At 39.2% G+C, this 26,403-nt stretch overlaps 1 protein-coding gene across 3 annotated transcripts in view; it reads right to left on the bottom strand.

The window, feature by feature from the left end:
• Positions 1-74: 74 nt before the first annotated feature.
• The window catches only part of COL4A3 (collagen type IV alpha 3 chain), a 129,984-nt gene continuing 103,655 nt past the window's right edge, over positions 75-26,403 (bottom strand). For 2 of the 3 annotated variants that reach the window (XM_070269357.1, XM_023642447.2), the window contains exons 35-52: positions 23,180-23,278; positions 22,337-22,426; positions 21,856-21,995; positions 19,935-20,061; positions 18,709-18,789; positions 17,963-18,061; positions 17,666-17,713; positions 15,034-15,219; positions 14,377-14,507; positions 11,899-11,971; positions 9,876-9,947; positions 9,663-9,788; positions 8,701-8,799; positions 6,098-6,310; positions 5,323-5,500; positions 5,081-5,195; positions 3,647-3,819; positions 75-3,053 (exon numbers count right to left, since the gene is read on the bottom strand). In XM_070269357.1, coding sequence (XP_070125458.1) covers positions 2,969-3,053; positions 3,647-3,819; positions 5,081-5,195; positions 5,323-5,500; positions 6,098-6,310; positions 8,701-8,799; positions 9,663-9,788; positions 9,876-9,947; positions 11,899-11,971; positions 14,377-14,507; positions 15,034-15,219; positions 17,666-17,713; positions 17,963-18,061; positions 18,709-18,789; positions 19,935-20,061; positions 21,856-21,995; positions 22,337-22,426; positions 23,180-23,278 — 2,135 coding nt within the window. In that variant the 3' untranslated portion in view covers positions 75-2,968. Of the gene's footprint in view, positions 3,054-3,646; positions 3,820-5,080; positions 5,196-5,322; positions 5,501-6,097; positions 6,311-8,700; positions 8,800-8,874; positions 8,972-9,662; positions 9,789-9,875; positions 9,948-11,898; positions 11,972-14,376; positions 14,508-15,033; positions 15,220-17,665; positions 17,714-17,962; positions 18,062-18,708; positions 18,790-19,934; positions 20,062-21,855; positions 21,996-22,336; positions 22,427-23,179; positions 23,279-26,403 lie in introns of all 3 variants that reach the window. The other variant, XR_011439522.1, reaches the window with a different exon arrangement.

Below are 26,403 nucleotides of genomic sequence, written 5' to 3'. Positions count from 1 at the left end.
TACAGTGAACATATATTGTTTTTACAATCCAAAAAAATAAATTTATTTCCATTTTGACAAAATAACACCAGATATAATTTTTTCAATTTTATTCTTAGACAACACAATAAAACATTATTTTAGCTGTAAATACAGAAATATTAGTACAATATTGTAATTTTGTCAGAATATAATATAAAATATTCGATATATTTTAAATATATTTCATTTGGTTATCGAGTAAATTTTAAATTAAGTTTAGTAGCAGTAAGTTACATTTGATGCATAGAAAAATCTTTGTAAGTTAAATTAGCAATAAAAATTAAATTTAGCATTATTGTAATACTTTTATAAATAAGTTACTTAATAATGTTTGTCTTGCAAAAAAGAGACACCGCTGAGAAATCCATTATTGTAGCACACTGTGAAATTCCTAAGTTGGAGCCCCAAATGTAAAAGAAATAAATTATTTACATTTTATCTACAAAGTGAGATCTTCGTAACATTATAAGCTACTCATAGGTACCTGGAAAGTAATGCACATGAGCTATGTTTTAATGCTCAGTCTGAGCAACTGTTAATATGGCTTCATTGGAATTTAAGATTTCAGCATCACTTGTCTTCCTCAGAAGTTCAACACTGATAGAGGGCAAGAGAAGGTGGGGCCTTAGGGACAAGCAAAGGCCAATCATTTGGCATTAGCACCAATCTAGGGCTTTTACTCATTACTTTTTAGTCAAATTAGATGACCTTTAGGTCATTTGTGACTATGGACTTGAAGGAGAGGCAGTGATGGAGCAATTTTAGCCAGCTGTACCTGGTAACTTTCTGTAGAATTGTTTCTTGGGTGTTTGCCTAGAGCAATTATTTTTCAGTCCTTAGAGTGCATTGGAAATCACCTGGAGGGCTTGTTAAGATGAATTTTCTGGCCCCAGAGCTTCTGATTCTGTAGATCTGAGATTGGCCCTGGAATCTGTACTTGTGACAAGTTCCCAGATGCTGCTGATGCTGCTGGGGCAGGGACCACACTCTGAGAACTACTGGTCTACAGAGGGTTTGTGGAGATCCACTAGCCCTAGATGCCATTATAGTACAGTTGGGACAGTAGGATTATTTTTAGAGCAAAAATAGTAATAGTAGGTGAGTTTAAGTAAATAACCTAAGTAAAATGCACTTCTTAGTTTAAGTGTAAAAATGGCTTGACAGCAGTCGCGTGAGCCGTGAAGGATGCGGACCATGGTCACAGTCTGTGCTGTCCCCTGGGGTCACATCTTCACTTACAAAGCAACTGAGGTTGAAGCAATAACCTGAATTTAAATATGAGCACCGCCAACTCCACCTTGGTGGATCAAGAAGCATCTTTAGAGCTTTGTCTCAGATGCCTGGCTTCTGAGACCCAGCAAATAGTGCTACCATCAAATATAAATGGTTTTTAATGTTTGGCAGATCTTTGATTTCTTAACATTGTCCCGACCTCGGCTTCTGTGATGTCTACGAGAAGCTAGAAGTCCTGGGCTCTCCCTGTGCACAGATCTTACTTTTAAACCTTTATTGAGGCCTGCTGAATTTGATGGTGAAATATAAGAACAGTGACAAAGGAGGAAAAGGAGGAAAGCAACTCAGATATGTGGGATTCATAACAGAAACAATGAGTTACATTTTCTAGGATATTAGATCAGAAGCAAGTCACTCGTTTTTTGTTCTCTTCGTATCTCTATAATTTAGCACAGTGCCTGGGGCATGGCTTGGCACTAAATAAAATGCTTGTTAAGTTGGATTAAGTAACTTGGGAATGTATCAACACACTGAAAAGCAAGGTTTAAGACATACAGCTGCCAAGCTCTACAATTTGTACATTAAGATTTTTACACAGTGGACTCTTTCAATATGGTTTGTAAGAATATGCAACATAAAAAACCATGTTTTTACAAAGGAAGAATTAGAGAAGTAACAAGGAAATTAATCTCTAAATACCCAGGTTAAATGGAATATTTAGAGCAAAGGAAAAATATTCTGAGCCTGATTAGCAAACAAATGCCATAAGTTCTTTCATGGATTACTGAACTACTCAAATATATGTAAGGTATGCACCAACATTGATAGAGATGGGGATAAAGTGCAGCTCTAATAAGTTGTGTCCTTGTTCTTTGTGTGGGTGTGCTGGTAAAAGAGAAGTTAAGGTCAGACACGTTTCAGAGTATGTGTGTAAAAATATCCTACTAAAATTAATTCACTAAGCCTGAAAATTGTATCTACTTTGAATACAAGTAGGCTATATTGCTGCAGTGAAATGGTTTCCATGGACAAACAAAAAAAAATCTTAAAAAATAACACAAAACAAAACCATACAGGATTTCCAAGGCTGTTATGATTCCATTTGGGGAACCTCCATTTGGCGTTAGTCTCGGGCATGTTTAACAGAGCCCTAGAAAATCCAAGAACTTCACTTCAGTTCTGGTTCGCTCAGGCCTTCGAATACTCAACAGGTCTGAGAGTCCAGTTCCGTCCATGATGCTCTAGGACTCCACTTGCCTCTATCTCCTTTCCTACCCAGGGTCTAGAGGTTCAGGAAGCGGGTGGTGGCGCAATCTAAAACTGATTTAGTCTCCCTGAGTCTCAAAGACTGGAATAGAAGGGGGCAGATCTTGGGGCCCAGGGGACCAAATAGCTCTTCACTTGTAGCATCATACTTTATACAATCACCATTTGGACAGTGCACTGGATACAAGTGGAATACCATTTCAGTGATATTTTGTGAAAAGTCTGGGGCTTTACCATAGGGAACTTTGAAACAGCACAGATTTAGAGATCAGGATCACAGAACCAACAGAAATGTTTTGTTGTGTGGGGAAACAAATAGAAACTTTGTACTAAGCCATCATAGAGTGATATTGTTTGTTTGGAGAAAAATACCTAAATAAATGCGTATTCTGCATCATTACTTGGTTATTTAGGATCAAAAATAACAGTTCTATTTCTTTTTATTTCTTCAAAGTCTTCTCTTCATGCACACTTGACAGCGACTTATTATCTTTTCTAACTCCCCAGCTTTCACAGTTGATGGAATAGGTTTTCTGAAATAGAAAACAAACAAACAAAAAAACACAAACAAAAATCTCATCAATTTATAGATAAAGAGGGAATACTTGCTGGGTTTGAGTTTTATTAATGAATACTGTAGTCATTTAAACTTCCTTACAAGAGGTATATTTCTGAAGAGGTATATATGTCAACATTTTATAATTTTAGTTGTATTTCTGCCTTGGTGCAAACTTACAGATCATCTTTTTTATAATAAGAACTACCTCCATCTTATAAATAGTCTGTATTACAAGTCTTTCAATATAGTAAATTAAGATCAGGAGATCACTTAGTAGTTTTATTCAGTAATTTATTATACATTCATATATAAATATTAAATATATTCGATAATGACAAAAATCATGTTTATTTGCCTTTATTGGTACAGTGGTACAAAACTGTGGCTACTTGTTGACTCTAGAACACTCATAAATTGGGAGTGCCGAGCTAAACAGGATTTTATTGGCATGGGGAGATTTTTAAAATGTGAGTACATCAACACACAGATAATGGAAGTCTAACATCGGCAACCTTTGACTAGTTCCTTGATTGAGTCATCAAATTAAACTTGACTTTGAAGAGTTACCTGAACATTCTTGCTGGATTTAATGAAGCCAACCAGAAACTGTAGGAATTTGAATAGTAGTTGCACGTTCCTCTTCCGTGACATTCTATAAATGGACTGGCTCGGAATTCCTCCAGGCAGGATCCGGGAGATGCCAGTGCTTGCCCAGCGCCCTCAGAACCTGCACTTGTAAACTATCACAATAGAAATATTTGAATAAGAATTCTGTGCATGGCATTCAAATTTTCAATGCTCTACTTTGTGTGTGTGTGTAATAGAAAACAATAAGGAAAAAAAAACCCAAAGCATGAGTTAAACTTCTTATGCTTCTTTACCCAGATATGCTAATATTCCAGGTACCTTACAGGTTGAGGTATAGTCATCAAAATGAAAAAAAAAGCTGTTTCTTCTGCCTAGAGTGCTCCTTTCCCCCAGGTCTGACTAGCTCTTTCTTGTCATTCAGGGACCTACTTGAATATAACCCCCAAAAGGCTTTCCTTGACCTATTCCATGTCACACTCTCTCCCTTTATCTTGCCTTATTTCCTTCATAGGACTGATTATCATCTGAACTCATTACTGTTATTGTTATTTTGTCTTCTTGCTTGAGAATATAGAGGATATAGACTAGGAACTTTGGTTCACTGTTGGTGTCCATAGTGCTCAGAATACTCATGGCACATAGTAGGTGTTCAATAAATATGTGCTGAGTTAGTGATTGAATGAATGGACATCTGTGGGTAAGGAAGGATTCCCCCCATAATACATAACATAATGTATTATGATACATAATAATACATTATAAATGATGCTATACAGAATATGAATGACCGCTAACCACATACGTGCAGCTATCATAATCACAGAGGATCAGTCCATAGATTTCCTCATTTAGTACTTAAATCTGGGGAACTTTTCTTTACAAGGCTGTTTCTGTTAGTTCCCATCTCTATGTGAACTTCAAAAGGACGCAGTATAAGGCATAAGGGTTTCGGAGCAGACAGATTCGATTTCAGATCCTAGCTTGACCATTTACTAGTTGTGAAACCTTGGGGAAATTACTTCATTCTTATTTGTAAAACTGTAGATGATAGAAACTACCTTGCAGAGTTTTCATAAGGATTATGGAGGATCTAAATAAAACAGCTGCCACTTTAAAGGCATAGGCATTCTATTGTCAATATGGTAGCTACTATTCACCTAAATGTCTTATATAGAATTTGCGGATAATCTCCTCCTAAGAAGACTATTTTTTAAATGCTCCATTATTTACCAAAAACAACTTATTTAAAGTAAGAAAAAATATATATTTTCAGATTTTTCAAGCAAATGTCCATGGAATATTGTGCATATTGATGTCAGGCAGCGTTATTCCTGGGGGCCACATTTCACCCAGCCCAATGTAAAATTCTATGGGTAATCTTTACTATGAATTTGCTGTTCCTTTTCTTCTTACCATGATGAAAGAAAATCCTTTCCAGAGAGAAATCCAGCCATGGGGACATGGGGGAATGTCAGTGGTTTGGCTGTGAATGGCTATGGCAATCGCAGGACCTTCACAGACAGTGCACCTGTAACGTGAAACAAAGAATATGGTGGCATCACCACTTTCTGCACCATCATGTGCTGCCTTACATTCCATTACAAATGAAGTCATTCACCTGGTCCCATCACAAAACTAAGGGATTGGATTTTTACCTGCTAATATAAGGCTCCAGGGCCCTGCCAGTAATTGGAGCCATGTCCATTGGCATCAGTGCTGGTGTTGACAGCCAGTATGAATAATCGTTTCGCGATGCGAAATTACATACATTGTTGATGTTACAGAATAAGAATGGCATTGTGGTAAATCGCTGCAGGCAGCTGCCAAGAGCTCCTAATAAAACATCAGACTGGGTATCACTTTGAGTAAATTAAAATTATTTTGAGTATCATTACTAGATAGAGGCTAATCAAAACATAACCTATGGCAAAAGCTGGAGAAAAACAACACAAAAGAGTTATTTGAAAAATGTATTACGGAAAAGTTTTAAAAATGATAGAAATCAAAGATCTAATAGGCAAACAACTCCTCTTTCCCCCACCCTTACTACTTCCTGTGGCCATTTCTAATCAGTCAGTTGAAGAAATGTCTTTGCTTCAAGGTATTCCCTGTTCTTAATATGTCTATAATGGCTAATGACCAGACAGAGCTTTAGAAAAGATGTTACTTTTAAGATTAAAAAGCAGAGAGGTGATTTAAGTGAAAATGTTTTGAGTTGAACAGGATGAGCTAGACTGGCATTTGCAGGCAAGCCTCATTCCAGACCTCTACATTCCAGAATGAAAATTAGACATTAGGCCAACGTGGTTTTATTTGCTCTCTTTAAAAAGTGGCTGTAAGATACTCAAGGTTGTTTACACTTAACTTCAGAGAGAGGTGCCATAAAATTTACAATAACAAAGTGACTGGAAACTAGGGCTGGGACATTACCCAGGTCTTGTCCATGGGCTTGTTCATTTCCTTGTATAAAGAGAAGAGAAAACCCACTATAGAGCGGCTCCGTCCCTTCCGGACAGGAAGGAATCGCGGTGGTCTGACTATGCCGGGTGAAGATGAAGCCTCTCATTGCTGCTCCGGTGGCAGGTGCTCCAGAGAACCCAGGTTTCCCCTTCAAACCTGGCGGTCCGTCTGCCCCGGGTGGTCCTTTAAAAAGCACGTTACATGTGTTACAACACAAACGAAACCTCAAACTTGCTTTCCCAAAGTACTAATTTATATGTTCATGTATATCGGGTAAGCCCCAAATACAGAAAGGCGTCCTAAAGAAGAATGGCTTAGAAAATGGCCCCACAATATTATTAAATGTTGGCTATTTTATCACACAATACCTCTGATTATAGGTATTTGCGTATATGAGTTTTTTGGGATCGGGTCTTCTTTATCTTTGTATTCCCCTGTGGTGCCTAGCACAGCGGTCTGTATCTGGTAGGTCTTATGTACATCTTTTATGAATAAATGAATGTATCCTCCTCCCGTGTGGGGAAACAAGAAGTCAAATATCTAAAATCTGAAAGTCTATTCAAGTCGTTAATAAAAAATTACATATGCTTTTGACAAATTCAGTAAACCATCATGGAAAACACTAAAAGTTACTTCTAAAGGTGCAAACTTCAAGAAAGTTTTTGATCCATTAGTAAGGCAAATAAGAAAAGACTTTTTATTTTTGACTGTGATAGGGTTCTTTTATTTACATGAGTTAAAACAAAAATAGTCGTTTTTATACTTTTTTTTCTCTGCACTTGGAGTAGGCTGATACACATTTGTCGCTTTCTAAATAAGGACCAGTGAGCTATCCTTTCTCTCCTTCCTCCTGTTCCTCCCTCTCCTTCTCTTCATCAAATAGCCAGTATTTATGATACTGGCACTGGCTACCACACGCCAGACCCCTAAGCCGTTTCCGCTGCCACTGCACCCTGACCTTCACCCCAACACAACTTGGGTTGCGGTCCTTTAAGGTCCTAAGGAAATGCAGAGAAGGCAGAGACTTGTATTTTTGACCTGCTAAGTCAAGGGAGGTATCGTTGTTGCCCACAACCAACCGTGCCATGGAGTCAGGAGATGCGGCAGTTTAGACCCAGCTCAGAGGTCAATGCTTTTCACAAGGATTTGTTAAAGCCCCAATATTATATTTTTTCAGTCTCCCCACCCATTTCTATCTTCTCTAGGGGCCTTGGCTTATTCTTTGAAATAAAAAAATAGGCCATATCCAAATTCTTCAAAGTCTCCTGTCTTACATGAAAAGTCTGAATTTGCCAGGTTTTTAATATATCAGATAGGGATGACACATTCTTCACTTCTCCTAACATCTACCCTCAGTCCCAGGGGGCTACAAGTGGCTCCAAGCAAAAGGTGTGTCTAGGTCTCTGCACAGGAATTGTGAAGTGATTAGCTGAGCATGACAGGAACTGGAGTGAGCTATTGTACAAATATGCATGATCCAGCAGGATATTCTGACTTTCCAAGAAAGAGGCGAAGGCTCTTTGACCGATGCTATTTGACTCTTAGATCCCTTTATCATTCTTATGAAGCCTTTATAGCATTAGGACTAACTCTGTCTACTTGCTAATAATTCTCAACACAATTTGTATTGTAGTACTCTAGCTCTTGTTGTGGCCCCATTCTGAAACCCAGACCTGGTCTGTAAAGTTTTAAAATTAATAGAATTACTAGTGAGAGCTTTGTTTTTTCTCACTTTGGAAAACATACTTTAAAGACAGTTGAATGATTAATAGTGCTCTAAATGCACTTATGACAATACTAAATCATGAGTGATTATGCAATTAATATTATAATTAATATTATTAGCATTATATTTGAATTTTTAAAGATTTAAATCTCTAGTCTTTAAAGTTTTATTACAGTAGATCTAGTCATATGTTCACAAATTGGGAAATCACATTTAGAAGTTTTTCTTATTTTCACAAAGTCAGCAAAACTAAAAGATAAGATTTGGATATCTAGGTTTCTTCTAGAAGGTGCTTTTAAAACTTTTGCGTAAGGCAGATTTTGATCCAGGTGTATCAAGTTGACACATATAGCTTATGTTCAGACTGAAATATTTGAGGTCCTTTTTCAGGATTCACATGAGTTGTTGAGTTGTATTCAAGAATGATGTAGTTAAAAGTCGGCTTTCCTAAGTAAGGACACTAAATTTCTCTTCTATTCATATCGAGATAATATTTTACTAGCTATGTACTTATGTGCCGCTCCTCTAAGTAGATATTAACCAAGTATGCCTATAAAACAGTATTGACCTTTCTGAAAATAGAATTAGTGCTTCCTTAGGTTTATTTGTCCTCAGGCTAAAAGTTTGGAGTACATCTGCCCAGTTAAAAGATAGGAAGAATGGTGTATTCCAATAACTCTTGATTTTTCATCTTCTTCCAAATGAACATTTTGCCCCTGGCTTTTAACCTGATCTAAACAACACGAACTGTAAGACCTAGCTTACTCTTGTCATCGCATACTCAAACAGGACTTCTCTGAAGATACAGAACTCCTTACTGAAGGAAACAAGCCGGCTGTTTGTTTACCTGGCTCTCCTTTACAACCTTTGTCACCTTTTTCTCCAGGTGGTCCAGGAGTTCCTGGTTTTCCATCCTTGCCTGGTTTACCTCTTGGCCCACAGGGTCCTAGGCAAATAACCAACACTGTATTGAATGGTTCATATAGGATAAAAAGTAGGGTGACCAACCATCCCAGTTTACCTGGGACTTCCCCAGTTTCAGCAATGGAAGTCCTGCAAACGGAGCAGACCCTCAGCCTCGGGCAAACTGGGACAGTTGGTCATCAACTTGTTACACCCTGCTTCCCAGGAAAAAAAAAGACCCTCAAAAATGAACTAGGAGTATATGAAATACACCAGTTTAAAATTGTGCTGCCACTTTGATTTATGCTGTGCCAGAATTTGCTGTGCCTTTGTATTGATCAAAGTAATACCTCATCTCCCAGATGATTCAGGCAAACTTAGGACATAACAATTCCATTCAGCAGTCTATTACAATATGCCAAGCCTATACAAAGGGATTAGTTCAATTTCCATACACCTATATTTTGAAAATATTTTGTAATAGTAAGCATGCATTTGCATTGACTGCTCTTCCAAGTGCTGTATGAAGTGTTAGAAAAGTATAAATACATACAACTCAGATTTATTCAGGCAATCATTTAGAAATAGTCAGAACTCTAAGATTGACAGTTGTCAGAGAAGATAGACATAATACTCTTACCTTATGAAAAAAAAGAAACCATAAGTGCCCTAACGTATATTTGCTCAAGTTTATACTATGCACAACAGTTTCATTCGATTCAATAGATTCCAAGGCCTTTTATTTGCTGATCAAGAGTAAAATGAGCTCAATCCTAAAGCTGATTGTAAAAAACACTATAATGTTTAACATTTTCTGTGAAGTTGTAGTTTGCTTCCAAAGCACTTTACAAGTATTTTGGTTCAACCACTTCCTAGTGATCGAAGTCAATGCTGCCAGTCCCACACCTGGCTTTCCCGGTGGCCCCAGGGGCCCAGGTTCTCCTTGCATTCCTGGTTCTCCAACTGGGCCAGGTGGCCCTGGGCTTCCTGGAAGGGAGATGATCTGAACTGTGCCAGGGTCTCCATGTGCACCTATTGACATGAACATAAGAAGATGATGGCTTCACTGATGAGTTACCCTTTCTTCATGGAGAGCAGTACTAGGGAAATAATATTTACCGGGTGGTCCTTTTGGCCCAGGTCGCCCTGGAGGCCCAATTGATCCCAGAAATCCTGGATTACCCTTCTCACCTTAAAAAAAAAAAAAAAAGCAGTATGATTCCACTTAGAACAATGGGTTTCCTCGCTCTTCAGGTTGATGATCAACTCCAAGGATAGATACTGGAAGGTATGACTGGAGGTTATGAGCTTTATGACAATGGCTACAAGTTAATTATATCCACATGGGTTTTGGCATTTTATTTGGACCCAATCAGTCATGTTAAAATGAAGAAATATATTCTAGAAGTAGGTATTAAGAGCTTGTATTTTAGCACTGAAAGGGAAGAGTTCCTAAGAGTTCGCTTTTTAAGTTCAGAAACCAATTCAGTTTCATATTTAAGGTAAAATATGAAGTCACATTAAAGTCTATTTTAGCACCTCCTGGTGAATTATACTGCTTGGTTATCGTAGTTCCTCAGCTAATTACTCTTGGTTTACTAATAGCCCAAAGTTAGTTATGTTAGGAACTGTCATGAGCACATCTAGAATATATGCTTTGATATAAACTAACAAAGTGGTAAGATTTCTCTCCCAAACCGTCTTTGACGTGAATAAATGCCAAGAACCATTGATTTGGAGAAATACTCTCTTTTAAAGAATCTTGAGATAATGTAGACATTACATCTGATGACTTAGAGACTTTAATGCTATATATAATATTAATGGAAGAAAGACAGTAAAACAATTATAGTACCAGAAGTTACTGGCAACTACACTATAAATTATCTACTTGGTAGCAGAACTTGAGGAAGATGTTAATATTTACTTCTGTATACCAGAAGAAGCCCAAAGAGTTTTCCTTTGGAGATAAAAAAAAAATTCCAAATAAAGTGCAAACTCATCAGTAGTGCCAGCTGATGGATGATCTCCTTCTGAAAGCTAAGAGAGTAGTTGAGTGTGTTTCATGGAACTTATTTTAAAAGAACTGATTTTACGAATCTCCCCTCTAAATACATACCTCTAAATATTTCACCAGAATATTTCTTTCTTTCGTGATGCCTTTATATAATTTTACAAATCTTAGATATTTCTATTCTGAGACTTAGGGGAGTGACAGGTGGTACACATTTTTCCCAGGCTGCCTGCCAGTATTCACCCACCCACTGTCTAGTGGGAGTCCTCAGAATCACTTGCTTTGAGTTATTTTTATCTAATTTGCTCCTTGAAGTGTCAGTGGTTGAAAATGTTGAAAAGGACCTCTCTGTCAACACCACCTTGTCCTCCCTTGGACCAGGAAAAGGTCTTCCTTCATAAAAATGTGATGTCCACTTTGGATACACTTATTATTTACCATCTCTATCGTCTATGGTAATAGGTTCCCTGCCATACAAAAACAGTACCCGACAATTTAACTATGTAAGACAACGAATCTATATTCAAAACTTTATTTAAGGTCGTACTGCACTTATGGAAGACTTGGGAATTATTTTCTGAAGCCTGAAGTTTAAATTAATGTGTGTGAATATTTTAAACTTAAAAACTGCAAAATTATAGGTTTTACTCTGATTAAAAATATAATACATGTGCCCCATAAAAAAACAATGCTTAAATCAGCATATAAAAATTACTTACCCTCCTCACTAACAGTTTGGTGAATAGTCTTTTAGATCATTCAGCTTTTTGAAATGATAAAAGTAACATGTGTACATGGTAAAATAAATAATTCAAAATAATATTGTTGACACTGATGTCATTCCCCATCCCCCAACGCAGCACACATGACTACCCTGAAAGGTAACCACTTTAAACTGTTTCTGGTTTTCATTTTTCTATAGTCTCCATCCTTCAGGGATGGTTTTGATTTTTAAGCCCCCTGGGGTTGGGTGCTGGTGGTCTTCCTTCTTCACTCATACAGAGGGCTTGCTTGTATTAACCACACTGCTTGTGGTGACTGTGGGAGTTGAGTAAACATTTGTGTACCCTAATATGTGAACCATCATCATTGTGTTTGCCTCCACAGAGCATTGCACAAAAACAATACCTCTCATGCCTGGAAATCCGTGGAATCCAGGATCGCCTTGGAGCCCTGGGTGACCTGGGGTACCTGGTGGTCCCTATTTTTCCAAGAAAAGAGAGCAGAACCACAAACTTTAAAAATCACAATACTCCCAGCAGGTTTTTAAAAAAACAGATATAATATTATGTTGGATCAGAATGAGCTGAAGTTGACAGATAGCATTTTTTCCTTTCAATCCTACGTTTCACCTCCTATAATTCCTCTGCCACCTAGACCTCTCCTTAGAACTATTATTTCCAATAAAAAGAAGTAAAAGCTACCCATAAGCCTAAGAGCAAACATACCTTCTGATGTTAATGTATGTTGTGTGAGTGTTGGATACAACTGGATATTCTCTATCCTACATGGATACAGAGTATTTGGAGATCTTTCAGGAAGAGCAGACACCAGACTGCCAGAATGAAGATTATAATTTGTATTTGTAATTATTGCAAAGACAAGAGTCATAGCACCCACCAACATTCTAACTAAGCTGGTGAAGTTATAAATTACTCCTAGTCAGGGTGGTAGAAGTAAAGTGTCCAGGGATGGGAGCATGAAGGAGTTGTCAGGGGAGTTTTGACAGGTGCTTTTGACAAGGATGCAATGATTTGACCGGGAGGAGATACTCCCTCCTTATGAGGCTTACACTAATTGCTCTTGTAGCCATGAGATGCTCAAATGAGGCCATAGGAGAAGAGGGGAGGGAGTAGGGCTTCTGAAAAGAGCGGTATGTCAGAATGTATGTTAAATCTACTCTTATACTGTCCATATGAATCGAGACAGAATGCTAGTACTTGAACATAATGAAAAATGGTCATGAAAAATGCTAAGAATAACAAAACTGGCCTTTGTGCCAGCTGTCTTTGGAGCAAGAAGACCAATGAAGGAATAGTCCTGTTGCTTGGATAAGGTGGCGTGAAGTTAAAAAAGGAGGGAGAGAAACAGAAGCATCTGATCAAGGACTTTCAGGCTTCTGAGACCTGGCCTTTTCTCCTACCGTAACTGGGGAGGAGGCCCAGTGCCAGGCACAGCCCTTGGTTGGGGAGAGAGCTCTTCCGTGCAAGGACAGAGCTGTTAAGGGCACCAAGCCAGTTTAGACATCCATCAAGAAGAATTATCTTTCAAATGCAAATGTAGAAACCTAGACTGACCTCAGAAGCACCTGAGAATTTAAGAGAGGTCACATTTCCATACCAGACTTTCCACATCCCAGTGTCCTTGGAAAGACTTTCAATGTGATCATGGGATCAGTGTCTGCCACTTTGAAAGAATCATGGAGAACCTGAGAGATACCTAAGACTGGAGATGGGCAAGTATCTCATTTAAAAAAAAAAGTTTTAAAAAGGTAGATTTTCAAAACCAAATACCAGGAGACCCTAAGAGAGCTTAACATGATTCCTGACAATAAGCCTTGCCAAAGTACTTCATTACCCATCATTGATGAAAATGCAAAACAATATGACATAACTCTGATTTCCTCATCAGGCTCCAAGAAGTTCGTATTAAAAGAGGAATCAGGCCTTTCAAATATGCTGCTAAGAGAAACCTAGGGAAGATGGCCAAGGTGTTGAGTAAGAGACTGTGAAATGAGACCTTAATAGGCTGGGAGCATAGGCCTAAATGAACCAGATGACCTCTAAGAAAGACAAATATGAAACTTCTGTACCTAAGTCACAAATAAGCAAATAGACAAGACAAGAAACAGTGGAAAAAACTGAGAAGCAAGTCATGAGGAAAAGGCACGTGGACTTTTGTTGACCATAAACTCAATGTGTGACAACAACATGGTGACATGGCAGCCAAACAGCCCATGTGGAATTTCAGGTTGGATTATAAAACAGAGATGTGCAGGCCAGTGCGACTCTTCCATCTGCTAGCCCCTGCATGGCATACTGAGTGCTTCCTCCTGGAGGGTGTTTGTCCCAGGGGCTGCATTTTTAAGGGAGATATTGACAAACTAGGATATATTCAGAGTAGAGGCAGAGTTGATGAAGGTTAAATTGAATTTGAAAAAAACAAGTATTTGTTGAGTGAAGAAATGCTCAGCAGGAAATGGCAGCTATTCACAAACACTGGAAAGTATGTTGTGGGGAGAACATAAATAGACATTTAGGGGATGGCACAGATTACTTCAAAAGCGTATTAATAGAGAAAAATGATGTTGTCTTCTAGAGTGTTCCCAAACGCCTAGGTGTTTTTTTGGAGATTCCATCACTGGAGTTGTTCAGAGTCTAAACAAGAAGAAGTCAGGAACCACATAGAGAGGGGTCCCCTGTTAGAGGCCAAATCTGTCCAACTCTTAAGATTCTTCGATTCTTTGAAACTTCTGAACTCTGTCTTCCCTTGGGTGTGCTGCACAGAAGCATCACAAATGGGAAATTTTTGTTGCCTCTGGGTACATCTGATCCTGGCAATCGACTTAGAAGAAGATAAGAAGTCAAAATGATTTTCCACACTTACCGGATGACCCGGTGGCCCCATGTCTCCTACAGTTCCAGGCGGACCTCTTGAGCCAGGCCTGCCCATAAATCCCTTGTCTCCTTTTATGCCTTCTGTGTGACTCCCCGGAGGTCCAGGGGGACCAGGCTCACCTGAATTCACAGACAGCCTGTTAGTATTGCTCGTCAGGGAGCTGGGCAGGGTCTGTCAGTGATTCTTTGGAGCAAAGCACAAAGCCTGCACCTTACGGTCACCCCGAACATTCTCTCCCCTGCGGGCTGTGATGGGATTGTGGTAAAGACAGAATGAGATGATGCCAGTGAAGACCCTGGCACGAGGCAGGAACTGTTTCTCCCTGATGGAGGGCTGTCAGAGCAGGGTCTGTGCCTAACCCGGCACCTGACACCTAGTGGGAGCTCAGTAGATACCGGTGAATGGAAGCATCTCCCTCTTTTAGGCTCATTAATCTGGTTTTTACTAATTTTTCAAACAGGCCCCTCTGCTTCAACAACACCAACAGCTTTATACACTCTGTGTGAGAACAGGTGGGTATGGGAGGATGGAGAAGACCAGAGGGAAAAAAAGGAAGTAACAAGGTCACACAAGGGGAAAGTTGAAGGCCTCTGATGTCAAACATTATTTGCATTCTTTTATCTTATTTAAAAGTAGACCATTTACCTGGGTTTCCTTGGAAGCCTGGTGGACCTTGATTTCCTTTTTGGCCTGGGATGACTGCACCAGGAAAACCTGGGGGCCCTGGGGGTCCTGTCATGCCAATGGGACCTTGCGGCCCGACATCTCCCACTGTCCCTTTTCTGCCAGGGAGACCGGGCAAGCCTGGAGCTCCCCTGTCTCCTTTGGCCCCTGAAAACAAAAAGGTTTGATAAGTTTCTGTAATGCCCCTATACTTGGAGTTACAGTTTGTGATTATCTCTAATAATGTAGACGCTTTGCTTAAAAGTGTTAAGATTCACAATGTATTTTTTAAAAAGAGGCTGGTAAATGAAATACAAGTCTACAAGAACTGAGTCTCACTTCTGCCTCCTGTAATCGTTTGATCATATCAAACTCACGTCACTCTCACAAGTCTCAGTTTTCTTATTTTAAAAATGAAGGTAATGCCTGACGTAGGTCAGTTCTTTAAGGATCCGGTGAGATAAGAAACAGATGGGAAAGCGTGGTGTGAACTCTAAAGTGTTTTGTAAATGTAAGCCACTGTTACTATTATCTGATGAACTTTAGAACATTATTTAATCACTGATAATTTGTTAGAACATCAAAAGCTAAACTTCACGGCGCTGATTTGTGCATTTGAAGTGTTGCCCAGCTAAACCCCGCAAAAGGAACAACAAAGTTGCCATCCTTATTCTGTCCTCTGGTTACTTCTCCTTCATAACACAAACCCTAGTCTGGAAGGGATGAATGTGGCAGAAGGTTTGGATTTACCAAAGAAGACCCCTAAAAGCTCACAAGTGAATACTAATTTTTTCATCTCAGAGAATCTTCAAGAAATTGTGCTTTGACATTCATGAATGGAAAATGTTGTATGAATTGAAAATAATCTCTCCCTCCTCTCTCCCATCTCGGTGTTATTCTAGAAATGGTAAATGGCACGAAGACAGAAGACAGATGAGAGGAAAAAGAAGGAAAAGTGAGGATGAGGCTGGTGGCACAGGGGAAGGGCTGGGCAGATTATTATGTGGGCAAGACTTAGAGTGATGATGAAAATAAAATTGATGAATATTCAATATCTAGCCCTTTGTCTCTCGTGTTCTTTAGCTTTTTGTGCCTGGAATTTATGCTTTTATAAGAAAGTGTTTAGCTCAGCAAGCCATACTGTGGTGGCAACCCACATACGAAATAGAGGAACATTGGCAGAGATTGCTCAGGAACAATCTTCCTCACCAAAAAGGAAAAAAAAAAGTGTTTAGATGATTTCAGCTCACTTCAAACTCTGAAATGCTGTATTTGTACAACAGGGTCTGGCAGTGGTCTCAGGAACCAGGATCCATGTCCATGATGATGCTTCCTTGTTTTATGATATGATTTCTTTTTAGGATTTGGGAGAATTAAGACTAATTAAAAGAATTCATACCTTCTAAGTCTCAGTGAATTCTTCTCCATGTTTAGTTACCCTAGAGGGATTGAGGCGCATAATCATTTGCTTACATAATTAGGCTATTTGTTATTTTCTAAGGCTTTTTAACTTGAGCTATGATCATTTTCTATCAAATTTTATTTCCAATTCAATGCTAAAGTGTTCTCATTCCAAATGATTAAAGTATGAGCTTCGCCTAGGAAAATGAACAGAAACTGTCCTTTTGACCGTAATCCTAAAACTTGAGTGTGAACTAGACTGGGAAAAGCTGTAATGCTCAGGGAAGAGAGGGGTCTGAGACACGTGGGGACACTGAACTCAACCCACAGGACTATCACACTATCCAGAAACAGATGGAAAAGAACAGCTCTTGTCTGCTTTTGCAGTTGAGCTGGAAGGTCAAGGGGCAGTTCTTGCCCCTCTGAGTTTCTTCTCAGGAGCATCAGGCTACTTCTTGCTGGTTCTTGTGAGCATCAGTAACCAGAGGCCTTCATTAGGTTTAGGCCTCTTGGCTAATAAAATACTTCTATCCACAGAACCCACGGCTGAGAAAAGTCAATAAAGAGTGCAAACAATCTAATATTTCTTCCGGCAGATTTCTCTACAAAATAGAAAAAATTAAAAGAAGCTGCTATCTTACAAAACACTGGCATGAGAAATCCAGATTGTAGTTTGTCAAACAAAAAAACTTATATCTACTCTGAAGGACATGTTTAGTAAATTGCCATATCTGAGATGTTGAGAGAGTTACTGGGGAGCCCGTAACAGCCCAGCATGAACCTCAGCCTGGCTCTGGGGGTTCGTATCAGACCTACGAAGATAACAAGGTGGGAAAGGAATCATGTTATGAGTGCGACTTAGAATAGCAGAGAGGGATGCTCATTGAGAAGCCGTCAATTCCACCTCCATCCTTTTAGGAGGTGATACATTTAAACCATGCTAACAACAAAACAAAGGAATATATAAGAAGTCCTCTTATTTTTAGAGACTTTTGTAGATGGAAATTCCAAAATTGCATCACAGTTTCTAATTCATTCACTTCTTTATGATGGTGATAATTAAGCATTTTTACTCGACTACTAAGAATATAAACATCCTATATTACCATTGGGACTTCTTTAATTCAATATATTGTTTATTTTATACATCAGGCATATTAAATTAGACTTTGAAAATATCTATCACCAGGTTCAGGGAGGAAGAATTGCTCACCTCGAGGACCAGGGTTCCCTCTTGGGCCTGGAAGTGCCCCCAGCAACCCTGAAAGAGATCATTTTGGCATATTAATATTTTATATGTGATTAATTTCATTATATACATTTATATAATTTCTTCCACTTGGTCAGTTGCACATTGGTAACAGGAGGAAGTTTAATTATCACACACCCAGAACATGTTAAAGATCACGAGTTCTATCAAAAAATCTGTAGAGCAGTGAAGGGTGACAATGTCACTAATTATTCCGTGCAAAATAAAACTAGTGGGTCCAAGATAATGAGTAAGTTGTACCCGTTTCTCCCTTTTCTCCAGCTGGACCAGGAATTCCATCACGTCCTTGCTCCCCCCTCACACCCGTTGGTCCAGGATTTCCTGGGAATCCTGGAGGGCCTGAAAAAAAAAATGCTATTCAAAGAGAGGACTTACTTCCCATCAGTGGCCTAATATGAACACCAGATCTGTGGAATTCTGTTAAAGGTGTTCATTTTTCAGAACTATAGTCATGTGAAGCTAAGTTCGCAGTGAAAACTATGAACTGATTAATACTATCATGAGGATTATTACTTTGGAATGTGTAGATCAGCAGATGTCTTTTTTTTTTTTTTTTTGAGGAAGATTAGCCCTGAGCTAACATCTGCTGCCAATCCTCCTCTTTTTGCTGAGGAAGACTGGCCCTGAGCTAACATCCATGCCCATCTTCCTCTACTTTATATGTGGGACGCCTACCACAGCATGGCTTGCCAAGCAGTGCCATGTCCACACCCGGGATCCGGGCCAGCGAACCCTGGGCCACCGAGGTGGAACATGTACACTTAACCACTGAGCCACCGGGCCAGCCCCTATCAGCAGATCTTTGAGTTAGATAAGTATAAATGCCTAACTTCACTTTTCTGCTTTTTTGTGCTGGGGAGTGAGCAACCGGGAGCTACATTCTAAGGAGGAGTCGTGGGTCAGAGACATAAATATACACAGACTCCACCCTCAGAGAAATGTGCCTCCCTCATAGAAAGGAATTGGACAAAGGACAAAAATGGAACCTGGAGGCCCTTTTATTCCTGGAGAGCCGGGGAAGCCTTTGATTCCTTTAAATCCCAAATCACCATCAGGACCTGGCTTTCCTGTAAATGAAGGGAGAGGGGAAGGAAGAAGACCGAAAGACAAATGATTACAACAGTGGCTGCAATGGTCCGTTCTTACAGTCAACTGTGCTCACGCTGGCTTCAGGAAAATCGTGCTGCGTACACTCCGGCTTCGGTCCTGGCTGCTTTTTCCCCAGAGAAGCACAGCAGAGATGTGTTGAATCATTTGCAAAGCCGTGTGTATACCAACCACGTGGATGGCTCAGTGTCTGACTTATTGCTTTATTTGGGAGTGTACAGAAAAATCCACTGAACCTTTCAGTGTTTGAAAAGATAATTTAAATATTGTCTTTGAGTAAAACCCGAAGCTGCAACCTAGTGGCTTAGCAGTTGTTCTTAAAACAAAACGAAAACTTAAACCCAAATTATAAGCAAATAAGGAAGAAAGCAATGTTCAACCCAGAAACATCCCGGAAAAAAAATTCTGAATGACAGTATTATGAGTTGAATTGTGTTGCCCCCAAATTCACATGTTGATGTCCTAAGCCCCAGTACCTCAGAATATCACTGTATTTGGAGATGGGGTCTGTAAAGAAGCAATTAAGTTAAAATGAGGTCAGTAGGGTGCCTAATCCGCTATGGCTGGCATCTTTATAAGAAGAGGAAATTTGGATACAGACACGCACGGAGGTTAGACACAGGGAGAAGGCGGCCATCTATAAGTCAAAGAGAGAAGCCTCGCGAGAAATCAACCTGCTCACACCTTGATCCCAGATTCTAACCTCCAGAATTGTGAGAAAATGCATTTCTGTCATTTAAGCCACCCAGTCTGCATTATTTGTTATGGAAGTCATAGAAAACGAATACAAATATCATAAGATTGGGCAAAGATCTAACATTTTGTGTCTTTAAGCGGAATTCATTGAGGCAGCACTTCTAAAATGTTGTTTACAGGAGCAGGGTTTTAGATTTCAGTCCACCAAACTGGCTGATCAGTAAAATTAGGCTGCTCCTGATTAATTTTCTGTTTCTTTGTGTCTCAGAATTTGAAGATCAAAGTTGACTAAAAGCAATGGTAGTACAAAAACCTAAATAGCTTTCTATTGACAGAGATGGTTCTAGGAGGTGTGGGCGACACTGTGTGTCATGCTTCCAGCTTTCAGAGTTGTAAAGCCCGTGCTCACCTGGGAGGCCAGGACTTCCGGGATGTCCAGGGACTCCGTCAGGTCCAGCAGGCCCCAAATATCCAGGTGCACCAGGTGGCCCTCTTTCTCCTTTCTTTCCCGTGTCACCTGGCAATCCTGGATCTCCCTTAAATTCAGTCAAACACCTTTAAAATTCTCATATAAGCAAAATATGTGATCAGAATTAAGTTAAACCGTGTGTGTTTGCATTTATTTATTTAGTTACTTACTTACTTAGCAATTCATATTAGGTATCTGCTATGTACCAGCACTAGGATAGGTTCTGAGAACAGGATGGCTACATGATTTTTAGGGCCCAGTGCACAATGAAAACACAGCTCCCTTTTTAGAAAATTTAAAGCAATTCAAGACAGCAACAGCAGAGCATTAAACCAAGCATGGAGTCCTTTTGAGCAGCAGCCCCCTTTAACAACACTGGTGGCATGCCCATGAAGCAGGCTCTCCCCAGGAATATAATGGTAACCATGTATAGATATGTGATACACACAGTCCCTGCCTTCATGGAGCTTTAGAGACCAGTGGAGAGATAGATATGAAATAATCATGCAGGGGCTGGCCCCGTGGCCGAGTGGTTAAGTTCGTGTGCTCTGCTTCAGCAGCCCAGGGTTTCGCTGGTTCGGTTCCTGGGCGTGGACATGACACCACTCATCAGGCCACACTGAGGCGGCATCCCATATGCCACAACTAGAAAGAACCACGACTAAAAATACACAACTATGTACTGGGGGGCTTTGGGAGAAAAAGGAAAAATAAAATCTTTAAAAAAAATAATCATACAGATGTATATTTTCAAATTGTGATGATTAACTCAGGTAAGAAAGAAAGAGTTAGACCAAATGCATATGTGTCCTACAAATATTGTGCATACAGATTAATGTATGTCAACCACATGTAATGTAAATCTTTGAATGATTTCATACTCATTAAATCTGTACTTCAGCTTTACGATAAGCCAGCATATAAGGATTCGATGGTGACTTACAAAGTCTCCACAGTAGCTGATTAAAATATACTACTCTTACTATGATTTGCCAGCGTGATAAAACCAGCTCATTTTGTGTTCAATGCACAGTTCTAAAAATTTCTTCTGTGGATTCAGTAGACTCCCCTTAGGTTCCATAGAATTCCATGTTAAAACCCCCTGTTTATGGGAATTTCTTTAATTATTCTCTGTGCTCTAGCTCTGGGCTCTTAATATTACTGCTATGCGCAGAAAGGTTGGAAGGAAATAAACCTGAAAAACAACTGAGCCCCATTGAAACATTTGGTTGTTGCTTGGTCCAACACACGAGAGAGCGCTTTGACATCCAACCTCTAGCTGACAGAGAACAAGCACTGGGAACATTGTGACAAGATAACAAATCGTAAGGGACTGAAAATACTTAAAGTTCTAAGACAATTAAGAAAGATAAATGTATGTATCTGAGGACTTTGTTTGCTTTTTAATGATGCTCTAAAGTTATTTCATTTCACATCCTGTGTTATGTTTTAATAGGACAAATGTTTTTGAATACAAGGTTTGGAAATTTATTTTTATAAGTCTGTATGAGACAGTCCATAGCCGAGACTAGCCATTTTGTATCACAAGAAAAACAAACACTGCCCTGTCAGATTGTGGGGGCCTGTGATCACTGCCACCTCTGGCGGCACACTTAAACTGCAGGGATAGTTACGAGAAATTCCTTGGCGATTGAAGAGGGGCGGGAATAAACTCAGAAGCTGACAATTGTGTGACAGGCATCCTCAGTTGTGGAGATGGAATTTACAAACCCCAAATAATTGACTGAAAATATTGTAATATTTTCAATTTTCTCTGCCCACATCGAATCCAGATATCTGTTGATATTTAAAAGGATTCGCTCCACACCAAAATGTAAACACTTCAGTGGCCTATATATACCTTTGGTCCTGGTGGTCCTGGCCTTGTACCTTCTGAGTAACCTGGCTCTCCCTTGTCTCCTGGGAGACCATGAATACCTGGGAGGCCTGGTCTTCCGGGTGGACCTGGGAGTCCCAAAGTTCCCCTTGTTCCTTTAGAACCTGAAATTAGGAAAGAAATCAAGTAACATAGGTAACCATGGGGCATCTTGAAGTGTTCAGAAGTATCTGACCTTTGCACAAACCACCTTTCTTCCAAGGAGTTGGTTTTTCAGAATCACTAATGCATCAGGTAGTCATAATGGATGATTTTTACACAATGTAAATATTTATTTTTTTCTCACTTGTGTTCTGGTTGCACACAGTACATTTGTCTAAAAGTAAATCTAGTTGTTTTACACAAAGTTTCTACCAAGTGGAAAGCCAAAACAACAAACAACAGAAAATCTAGAATTGGGACCCATGGTGAGCTTGTGGGCTCATAACAGGACCTTATGCATTACCTGGTACCCCCAGGTTCCCCATGCTTCCTGGCACACCACGAGGTCCTGGTTCTCCAGGATGCCCAGTGCTGCCCGGATCTCCTCTGGGGCCTTGAGAACAAACAAATAGTCATACACCCTGCATAGTTCCCATACATAGTAGGTCCTCAATAAATATTCGTTGATTGCATGAATGAAATGAATACAGAGGAGCCAGACCAGCTGGTTTAGGTACTTTTTTATCTGCCTTTTTCTTCAAATAAGGAGGGGACTGAGGACTCAGAAAATGTAAAATTAGAGAAAGTTGGATTCTTGTCAACAGATCTGGATTCAAACATCAAAATCATCCTTGGACCAATGCTAGTAGGAAAGAGGGGGCTCCTGTAACCATATAGTAATAGATTTCCAAATGCAATACTGAAATTTCATTGCCATGTAATATATTTTGTCACTGAGGTGGTCATACAGGAAAGGGGGCTACTTTAATTGTTTAAAAAATTACTTCGCAAACTCACTAATTTGCTCTGAAATCAAAGAGGCAAATCTGAAAACCTCTAAAGCATTATCTTATTTTCTTTTATGATCTGTGACATTGTGATAGGCTATAGTTTATAATACATATCAGCAATTTCAAAATAAAATTTTGAGTACAAAAAATAAAACTTCACGTAGACTAATATTTTTCAGTGAATACAGGCTGACTATAACCACCTTCCTTTTGGTTTAATTTAGAAGCAAATTTCTGCTGGAACACTATTGGGGCAGAATTCATATTCAACCCAATAGGTCTAGAAACACATTTTTGTTACATTTAGATCTGGGAAAACTTAAAAGCTGATATTTCTGTTAGAGAATCAGCTATACCTGGTGGTCCTGATGGTCCAGGTGGCCCTTCGAGTCCTTTTAAACCTGGTAACCCTGGGATGCCTTTGCTTCCCTTCTCACCAGGCCTTCCTGCAAATCCTAAAGTTAAAAACCATGTATTAAAAGTCCAGGTTAGAATTTTATCAGACTTATTCACATCCTGATTAAAATTTATGAGATATTATTGCAATATGGCATGTCGTATTTGTTCAGAGCGTGGGCAGATGTGGGCTTACATCTTTTTAAAAAGGGAATTAAATGAGATAATATGCGTAAAGTATAGCACAGTGCCTGGCATGAGTTAGTTCTCAAAGAACACTAGACATTATCATAATATTTATACTTTAAACCAGCATTTTAAGAATTAGTGACCTAAATACAGCTTCTTTTTCTTTCTTTTAATTAGTGACAGAGGACCAACTACTACACTATTCTTGTTTAGACTATCTCATTCCCAATCCATTTATTACAATGATCATTCATTAAATAGCTGATATTATTTTCTTTTATTTATCATATTTAATCTTCAGGCAATCTCAGTCTATTTCTTGAGCCTTTCTAGACTGGGTGTAGAGATGAGAAAACGGAGACTCTAAGAAGTCAATGGACTTACCTAGAGTCACGCCATCAATCAGTGGTAACACTGGGATTTGAACCCAGTTCTGCAGACTGGAAAGCTCATAAACTTCCCACAACACCATCCTCCTTTCCCTAAAACGTGGCTTTGATCACATTATTCTCTTGCTCAAAAATACTCCTTGAATCTCTGTTACCTACAGAATTTATTACAAACTCCTTCCTCTGGCATTGGAAGCATTCTACAATCTGTCCATGGTCTGGCTTTGTGCCTTTTCTCAAGCAGATTCACTTCCCTTGGTTGTTTCCCCGATTGCATGTTTATTCATTCTTTCACATATGGATTGAATGCCTAATTTATAGACAGGTCTTGTGCTGAGTACTGGAGACATGAATAAATCATGTTCCCTTTCCCCAAGTTTCTAGTGTTTAAATGGGGAGACAGCCAAGTAAACAAACAATTACCGCCCAGTGTGAGACATTCTGTAAGAGAGTTGGACACAATATGCTGCAGGGAAGAATTTTGAGAAGAGGAGATATTTTTTGCCTCAGTTTTGAAGACCAAGTGGGAGCTAGTTGGGTGGAGAAAAGATGGAATGGGACAGGATTCCCAGGCAAGAAAATAGGAGAAGTGGTGAGTAGCAAGGGATTAGTTTATTTTCTCTGTAACCTTTGTGTTTTCTATTTATGTCCTTTATCATAATCTAAAAATATAGATTGCTTAGTGTGTCCATTTGCTTCTGTTTTTTAGGGGTTGGCAAACTACAGCCTGTGGGCTAAATCTGGTTTCATGTTGTATGGCTGGAGGGCTGAGGATGGTTTTTACATTTTCAAAGGGTTGTAAACAAACAGACAGACAAACACCAGAGAAGAATATGCAGCAGGGACCAGATGTGGTCCACAAAGCCTAAGATATTTACTAGCTGGCCCTATGCATAAAATGTTTCCAGATCCATCAATGTCTCTTTCCCCCACTGAACTGTTAAGTTTCCTCATGACAAGGACACTTAGCTCTGCTTTGTTCACCTCTGTATCTCCAGGACACAGTAAAATGCCTAGTCAATAGGTACTAAAAAATAATTGTTGGGTAAATAAATGTCATGTGGCTGGAGAGGCAGGCAGAGGGCAAGTGATGAAGAAATTTGGATGCCAATCTAAGAAGTCTGAATTCTTGAAGGAAGGGGAGCTTTGGCAAGATTTTAAGCCATAAGTATTATTTGCTCATGTGCATCCTACTCAAAGTTTAAATCCTGTTTCATGGAGGCTTCTCCGACTCCCCTGGTTGCTGTGTTTTCTGCCTCCCTCATCTCCCACCGGGCTCAGGGTCAGTGGTACCTGGCACACAGTGAGGAGGCTGAGTATGGATTTTGGAGTCAACAGCATCAATGTAAGGCCCATCTCTGCCACTTCCTGTCAGAGTGACAGTGGGTAATTTGACCTCTCCATTCCCCATCTGTATAATGGGATGATAGCAATAACCTACTCCTAGGCTTGTTGTGAGGATTAAACGAGGCGATGTTTATAAAACTCAGAACTGTACCTGCATGTGGTATAACATGCACGTGGTAGAATAACGTAACAGTCCTTTCGTATTATTCATTATCTTTTCATATATATGCTTAAATCTCCCATCCAGATTCCTTGAGGAGAGGATGATGACTGCTTATCTGTTCCCTTAATCTCTCTCTCCCATTTGCAGTGGATGTCTTTAACTCAGAAATTCAGATGAAAAAATGGATCATAGTGAAATTAGAGAGGCCTAGCTAGTGTGATCTTTTCATTGTTGCTGTTCAGTCTCTGCTCCTTGGCTGTGTGTTTGAAAGAAAACATGCAGGACAGCTTCCATGCACACTGTACTTTGTTAGAAGCATAGAAATGGCATGTGTCCCTCTATACTTTACGAAAGGAATTCTTTAATTATAAGTTAGTACCCATTGTGCATTCATGATGTTAGAGCCAAATTTTAGTTTATGTAGACACAAATACGCTATTCATATTTTTTCAAAATATTTGCAACACTACCTAACCATCTAGGCTAGTCCAGTGAAGTGGTGTCTAACAGAGAGTTTATGAGGACTGGACATTTCTGCCAGTATTTTTCTTTTTTTACATCTTGGCTTGGACCAGTTCTAGCAGAGTTTTATAAAATTCATATTAAATTTCTATTTCATTGCTAAAAATGTAATACAATCTTTTGTTTGCATCCAAAACTAAGCTATTTCTATGATACCAGATTAAATGAGGGATTACCTAAAAGGCCTTTACTTGCTAATTTTCCTTTATGGAAAAAAAACTTTCTATAAATTGTTTTTTTCCAATGATTATACATTTTTTAAGTTGGCAAATCAGTTGGATTCAAAGACTCTTCAGAATCTTGGTCAAATGTCACTTCCGTGAAGTCCTTCCTAATTCTGGGAGAGACAGCTTTTCCGTCTTTCTAGCGTGTTCTACAGAACCCTGTGCAGAATTTTTCAAAGAAATCTTTACTTGGACTATAAATCCTTATGTGCCAAGCATATAAATATTTGTTGAATGTAATCTCATATCTCAAAATTGACTACAAATTACTCAAAACTTGATATGGTTTTGCAACTTCAAATACATTTTTTCTTTATTCTTCCCTGCCATAAAAGTTTGACTCACAAATG

This window comes from Equus caballus, chromosome 6 (genome assembly GCF_041296265.1).
Source record: "Equus caballus isolate H_3958 breed thoroughbred chromosome 6, TB-T2T, whole genome shotgun sequence".
Classification (NCBI taxonomy): domain Eukaryota; kingdom Metazoa; phylum Chordata; class Mammalia; order Perissodactyla; family Equidae; genus Equus; species Equus caballus.
This window is presented reverse-complemented; position numbering and strand designations above follow the sequence as displayed.